The sequence below is a fragment of the Nanorana parkeri genome, unplaced genomic scaffold (assembly GCF_000935625.1).
Source record: "Nanorana parkeri isolate BGI_ZX_2015 unplaced genomic scaffold, ASM93562v1 scaffold2045, whole genome shotgun sequence".
NCBI classification, from domain to species: domain Eukaryota; kingdom Metazoa; phylum Chordata; class Amphibia; order Anura; family Dicroglossidae; genus Nanorana; species Nanorana parkeri.
The window spans coordinates 102,844-110,500 of NW_017308313.1; the positions used below are offsets into that span (position 1 = coordinate 102,844).

The following is a 7,657-nucleotide window of genomic DNA, read 5'->3' on the forward strand; positions in this document are numbered from 1 at the left end:
GAGGGGAGGCGGTGGGTGTTTCTGGGTGGGGGGGGGGGAGGGGGGGGGATATATGTTTGGCAGATTGCAGGAGTGCAAAGTTATGAAGGTCCGCTTTAATTATCTTGCAAAATCAAGCTGCAAAAATGTCACAGACTAGTGTAAAGTGTATAAAACCTCAAATAATTTCTGTGCATATGTATTGTAAATCTGTGATTTACATTATAGCAGTGGTAAAGGGCACTACATATAGTAACCAATCAGATTTCAAATTGCTATAGTCTAATGAATCCTCATTTGGTTGCTATGGAGTATTGTACTTTCTGTAATGTATCGCCTCACTGTTTCTTTCACTTCCTTCCTGAAACAGCATATATTAACCCCTTCATGACTGAGCTAGTTTTCCGTTTCTGTTCATAAATGACTGACACACATATATATTGTTTTTTAGAGGACAGATAGGGCTATATAATTATATCAAACATGTGTACCTAACGCCTCACTTAGTTTGATTACAATATTTAAAAAAAATGAGGAAAAAAACCTAGAAGAAAACACTTTTTTCACAAGTTTTGAGTATTATTTTTTTTTTAGATTTTTTTTTATAATATAGTATAAAAAATATATTTATCATTTTTATTTTCCTAATTTTGTTTTATACTTTATTTTTTTTTCAACTTTTGTAAAAAAAAAAGGAAAAAAATGACTGCTTGATAAATTAACTTTTTAAATGTTTGGCTATTATTAGGCTGCTCCAAACTTAGGAACAGCTAATTATAACCTTAGAGACTGATCCTGACAGCGTATCAGATTCAGATCTCACTAAAGGTCTTTGATCGTGCTCAGACGATCAGAAGTGATACATTTCGGGCAAAGAGATACACTGTATCTCATGTATCTAAGTGCCTGAAATGTATTATAAACATCGGGCTATCAAGCTGTCAAAACGAATTGCTACCTCTGCTATTTTCAGCTGTCAAATACCGGATCGCTATTTAGCACTCCCGTATTTGCATGTAACAGCTTCTTTCTTTCATTAATAAAAGAAAGAAGCTTTTACAAAAGCTTAACTATTTCATTAATGAATGCCTCAATACTGAGGCATTCATTAATGACTGGTAACCGCTGACAATCAGTGGTTACCGGCATTACAGAGCCTTAAATAACTCATCACGTACAGTGTACGTGGCCAGTCATATAGGCACTTTGTGACGGGACGTACAGTGTTCGTCTCCCATCACGAAGGGGCTAAAGTTGGCATATGTGATATTGTTGTTGGTCTAATTTTACAGGCTTCGATTCTGTTGCCTTTACAGATCTCTACATGTTCTCTTTTACCTGTAGTGTTTTGTATGTAGAGCCCCATAAACCCTAATTGGAATAAAGGCAATTGTGTTACCTTGGGAAAACCATTGGTTTTAATGTAATGTTCCTGAGGCCTGTGATGCTGAGTGAAGGACAGAAATGAGCTGAGATGCCTTTGGTTTGTACAGATACACTGTTTTTCCTCAATGAAAACTCCTAGCCAACCAGCAGTTCTATTTTCCTCCTCTGTCTATTGTGTTGATAAATACCTCCTTTGTGTATATGCTGCATACTGAATAATTGACCTTGAACTGCAGTGAGGCTTGTGTGATCTTAAATCTGTAATTTGAGCAGCAATACATGTCAGGCAGTGACGTGCCGTGCCTTTTGTGCTGGGTGAGGCATTCCCCAGCCCCGCCCCTGTCCCATTAAAGCTCCACCCCTGACCCAGCCAAAAGCTCCGCCCCAGCTTGGTAACCAAGCTATGTGCTTAGGAGACGGGGAGCAGCCTCCCTGCCCCTCACTTGCTCGTCACTGGTTAGGCATCGAGATCGATGTCCTCACTGTTTTCTTTTTCTTTTTTTTGATTGGACAGCTTGGACCAATGGCGCTTTGCCATTGGTCCAAAACACCCCCAGACTTCACGCCTTTAACACAGAGTAAAGGCTGTGACAGCGCTTGCCTCACTATGTTAGGTTACACAAGCAGTAGGGAAGCCCGCTGCTGTGTAACAAAACTACCTGCCAAAAGCCGGATGCAGCGCCGCCTGTAATTAACAGGCAACGCTCCGTCCATGACAGGTTACACAGTGGGGAGGCTTTCCCTGCCGTGTAACCTGGAACAAGCCAATCTGAATGGAGAAAAGGCTGTCGGCTTCAGACTTGAAGCTGACACATTTTTTCTTCATAATACTAGGTGAGGCTCTGCCTCACCTCCCTGTCCTGATCGCACGTCCCTGTTAGGTGGCTTAGAGTTGATTTTTTTTTTTATGTGTTCACTGCATTTGTTATTGCATAATTTAGGATTATACCAGGACCCTAGTAATTTTGGTAGTTAAGGTGTATCTAAACCCAAAAACAAAAATGTATTATATTGCAGCCTACAAGTCCTAGGATGTAGTGGCTGCATTAGTTTTTATTTTTCAAACTAAGTACATTTACTGCAAGTACTTGTTAATCTTGATAGAATTCCCGTGTCCTTGTAACTTCCTGTGTAGTGAACTAAGATCTTAAACAATGTTATCAACTGCCCAAAGGAATTAGGGATGAGGAGGGGGAGTGTTTGTAGTCCAAATCAGGATAGCAGCCTAGGGTGACAACGCAGCTTCTCCATAGATACAGAACGTTGAGTGAGCGTTGTGACTCTAGGACAGGAAGTGTGTGACTTGCAGGATCACCAGGTAAAGATAAGGGAAAAACTAGCTTTGCCACCACATCTAAGGACTCATAAGCTACATTATATTACATTTTGTTTTGCGGGTTACATACACTTTAATCCCAAAGCCTGCTGTAACACATACGATTACAAATGTATGCATTCAAATGTTTACAAGCTCTTGTTTAGTCCATGCTGCAGGAGATCTGTGGCCTTTATATATAATTGACCATCTTTTTCTTTTTTTTTTTTGCTCCCTATTTTTTTCAGGCTCTGGGTGGACTGGTCATTGCTGCTGTTATTAAATATGCTGACAACATCCTGAAAGGCTTTGCCACATCTCTCTCAATCATACTTTCAACACTAATATCCTACTTTTGGCTGCAGGACTTTGTGCCCACAAGGTATGTTCACATTTTTCTAACTCCCATGGGTCCAATGATCAGCCATCCCACTGCATTATAAAAAAAGAGAAAGAAAAAAGAAAGCTCTGCATGTTTATAAAGCACAGCTGTGTTTTACAGATGTGCATTGAACTCCAATTGTTTTGGAACTCTGAAGAAATTGCAGCACAATTTAAAATGAAGGGGGGGAAAGCTGGCAGCAGGAAAACCTGGTCACATGAGCTGCCAAAGTCATGTGACCGGCCTCTTATCCAGTCACATAGTCCGCTCAGCTTTCAGCATGAGAACTCGATGGGGCACTGTGATGTTGCATAATACTGCAGTGTCCATCAGATGGCATTATCCGGTCTCCATATTGTACAGGGACTTTAGAATTCAATCAGATTTGTTGAGCTTTATGTATGTATTGTAAGGAAACCGTGAGTCGTGAGAGAAATACATTATGCGCTATGGATGCAGGTAGTGCAGTGAATTTGCAGTATGCGAAATCAGTGACTCAGCTATCCTTGATTCAGTTGGTGATGCTCTAAGCAGAATTGCTCCTTTTGCACATTTTTTTATTTACGTCAATATTTGTTTGCAGATCCGCAGAAATGTGCAGTTCGGGAATCCAAGCAATTATTTAGGATTTGCCAATCTTTGGCTGGTTCAATCTGCATGCTTTCTATTCATGGGAATAGAAACATTTGCAGTTGCACTTATTATTTATTTTCTATTTAATACAGGCATTACTAGTCAGAATGTTGTAAGCGTATTGAAGCCGTGGGACCTTTCATTAACATCCAGGCAACTAACATTTTCAGAAGGCTGTCAGCCATAACTGTCTGTGTCACAACAGACATCCTTTAATTGTATTCAATATTATAATTAGGGATCTGGTTTGTCGCTATCGAGTACAAGTACTTATATTTAGGTACTCGCCGATACTGAGTACCGGTATTTCCGGTAGCATTGAGCCGGCTTCCAGGGCAATCAGGAAGCCGGGAAGCATGTCAATACCCATGTCAATACCCGCTGCCCGGCTTCTTGATTGTCCGGGAAGTCGCCTCCATGCTGTTTGACCGGTTCGATGTTGATTAGCCGGGAAGCTGGCTTCCCAACCAATCAGCATTGAGGCGGCTTCCCAGCCAATCAGGATGCGGGTCACTACCCACGGACAGGCTTCCTGATTGGCCGGGAAGCCACCTCCCCCTTGTGGCACTACTAGTTAGAGGAAATCTCCCTCTGACCGGTAGTTCCGGTATGGGGATAAGTATCGGAGCATTTGGCCGTACGATTACTCGCCCAAATACTCAGTATCCGCACAGATACCGATACTAGTATTTGTATCGGTGCATCCCTAATTATAAGAATCATGGAATACATTGGACAGGCTCCATTTCTGACTACTTTACCATTATAAATACTGTTCTGATGTCACCTTCATGCACAGTGCAGCTAAATAGACATTGTTTCATCGTATTTTCAGGTCTGCAAAAGCATCCGTGTCCCACGGATTACAACAGCTTTTGTTATCTTTATTGTCCACTTCAAGACCACATTGTTTTATACTTTGCTAACTGAAGAGTCTCTTATATTCTTTCCTGACTCGTATAAGATTTTTAACTCCAGGCAGATTAAAACAACAAATACTGAATGTATTTGTAGTCATATTTATATTTTATTGTACTTATTGTATTTATATTTTATTAATGTATTTCTTGAAAAAACAAAATATACTGTATATTAAATGCAAGTACAGTAAGCGCATGAATTTGACTTTATATCAACCTCCCCCTAATCCTCTAGACAGCAGTACTCTGCCTGGCGAGTGAAGGACTGCACTTTAGGCCAGTTAGGTGTTCTGCATGTTGTCTGGGAACATCCTCGCAGGAGGAGGCCCCTCAGGGTTCCCGCCTTAGGGGAGACACAATGGCCATCTATGTGACATTAAGGGTTCCTAATAAATTGTTGAAACTGACTTATTGGCATGCTGGGGACTTCTTACTCTGTGATCTGTACCTTGCGTGGCGCCATCCTTCGTGGTAATTTGAAGTACCCCTAATTGTAGCAGAGAAAAATTCGGTATTCAGTTCAGCTTCATCTTCAAAATGCAGGGATGTCAAAAGTGTCTACTTTGTAAAGGGTGTTACACAGTTTTATGAGTTTTAGTATCTATAATGTATATTTTTATTTTCATGCTGTATTTGCTATGAGGATTAGCTGCCACAAGTCATATCACACCAATTTTGCATGAATTATTTGGTGGAAAAGATGAATTATTTGGAACCATTACAAGAGAACTATGGGGTAAGTGTTTTTCCCCATAGTTTTCTTAAGGGTCACAGGAGGACATATACTAGCGTCCTCCCGTCTCCCAAAGCTCAGTATAGCGCGAGCTACAGCTCACAGTATACTGAGACCGCCACAACTGGGACGAATCCTGACAATTATGTCGAGATCCACCCAGCTGCGTGAGTGACAGCCAATCTAGAGGCAGAGCCAGCTGTACCCGCCCCCCCTGTCCGTTTCTCCAGTCAGCGCTAGCGGATCGGAGCGTGGGGGGGGGGGGCCCGCGATGACAGTCACCGCCCTCTGCAGGGAGAAGATCGGGAAATGAGCGATAGACGGTATGTGATCGCTCATTTCCCGATCTATAGCGCCAACGTGTGACAGTTTCAGTGTCACACATCGGCTCGAACGATGAGGATGAGTGATTTTCACTCACCTCATAGTTCTCCTTTAAATGTTTAGGGAATCGGTTTAGTCAGTTTGTTACACGTGTTGCAAATGATGGTCATAATCTTTTCAAAATACATTATGTGTTTTAGCAGTAGTGTTTACAGGCTTTAATTTAATTTGTTTTTCAAATGTTCTTATCAGCTAAGGTGATAAAACATTCTTTTTTATTGAATAAAAGACAATGTTTTGTTTTTTCTTTTCTTACAGTGTTTTCTTCTTTGGAGCAGTGTTTGTGATTTCAGCTACGTTTTTATATGGATATGACCCCAAGCCATCTGTAAACCCAATTAAAGCATGAAGTGCACGATACAGCACACTTTTGTGTTAGAGCGCCCCCTAGCAGCTGCAGAAGGGCACTACTGGTCACTGCTGGATGAGGAGTTCAAACTAAGAGATATGCTGCTGAGAACTAAGACTGCAGGACAAAACATTGCTGCTCTGTCTTGTGAAGGACCTTACAGTATATTATTTTATATAAGAGAGACTCTATATATTTTGTTAATACTTGAAGTTCGAGGCGTTGATTTCGGGGTTTTTTTTTTCAGAATTGATGCACCTCTCTCCTGATCAGGTCTATAAAATTGCATTATCTTCAATGGGGAATATTTATCTGTGCAAATGGATTTTTAATGTGGTGGTATTTGACCTAATATACCCACTTATTTCTGACCTCAGTTAATTTAAAGATGCAGCTTGAACTAAGAGCTGGATAATCCTCATTACAATTTTATACTGAAGAGAAAAATAATGAATAACATAGGATGTGTTTTGTATATAATGGAATGTTTCACTGTGTTTGGAGATGGGAATGTTTCAAATTGTATAAAGTAAAACAAGGGAAATTAAATACATTTTACCAGTTTTGCATTCTCATGTGTTCATTTTTAGTACAGTCAGTCTGGCTATGGTGGTGTGAGCCAAGATAGACTTAAAAAACGTTTTTTTAACATCCTATAACGTGTTTAGTGGTAGTGCCTCTTAAACACCTAAGGTATGAACACATCTTAAATTCCTGGACAAATTCAAAGAGGTTAATTTTCCATCCCTCAAACCAAATGATGCTGTTTAGAACCATTTAATCTAGTCCTTTTTATGTCTCAATGGCAAACTATGCATATAGAATCCATTGTTTTATAGCACATATAAAGCCTAGTTATACAGTCAATCTTTCAGCTCATAATACAGCTTTTTAAATGCTTGCCAGCACTCTTCAGCAAACAATATGGAAGCCAAGGTCCTGATAAGCACAAAATATCAGTCAGGCTGTGGTGAGTTGAAAAAACAGAAGGAATTAATGACTACAAAAACTCAAAAACTAAAAGACACTAACCTCTTGAGTCCCTGCCACCATTTTATAATTGCACTGGGATAGCAGCTTTTTGCTCAGAGTTGTTTTAAAATGCCAACTGGAAAAAGCAGCTCCGGTAGGTCCTGTTGGAGGTGCAGGCTGGAACCACCAGGTGTCTGTAACAGCTGGTATCCAGCACTAAGCCTAGGAGGTGAAAACCCATAGGCTTCCAGTGCTTTTACAGCAATCTCGATAAGATGATCCATTTATTTTCATGCTGTATTTGCTATGAGGATTAGCTGCCACAAGTCATATCACACCAATTTTGCATGAATTATTTGGTGGAAAAGATGAATTATTTGGAACCATTACAAGAGAACTATGGGGTAAGTGTTTTTCCCCATAGTTTTCTTAAGGGTCACAGGAGGACATATACTAGCGTCCTCCCGTCTCCCAAAGCTCAGTATAGCGCGAGCTACAGCTCACAGTATACTGAGACCGCCACAACTGGGACGAATCCTGACAATTATGTCGAGATCCACCCAGCTGCGTGAGTGACAGCCAATCTAGAGGCAGAGCCAGCTGT

At 40.6% G+C, this 7,657-nt stretch overlaps 1 protein-coding gene across 4 annotated transcripts in view; it reads left to right on the forward strand.

Annotated features, from left to right (window-relative positions):
- SLC35A3 (solute carrier family 35 member A3) overlaps positions 1 to 6,581 on the forward strand; it is a 36,630-nt gene extending 30,049 nt beyond the window's left edge. For 3 of the 4 annotated variants that reach the window (XM_018572476.1, XM_018572477.1, XM_018572475.1), the window contains exons 7-8: positions 2,929 to 3,062; positions 5,991 to 6,581. In XM_018572476.1, coding sequence (XP_018427978.1) covers positions 2,929 to 3,062; positions 5,991 to 6,081 — 225 coding nt within the window. In that variant the 3' untranslated portion in view covers positions 6,082 to 6,581. Of the gene's footprint in view, positions 1 to 2,928; positions 3,063 to 5,990 lie in introns of those variants that run through there. The other variant, XR_001942103.1, reaches the window with a different exon arrangement.
- Positions 6,582 to 7,657: the final 1,076 nt, after the last annotated feature.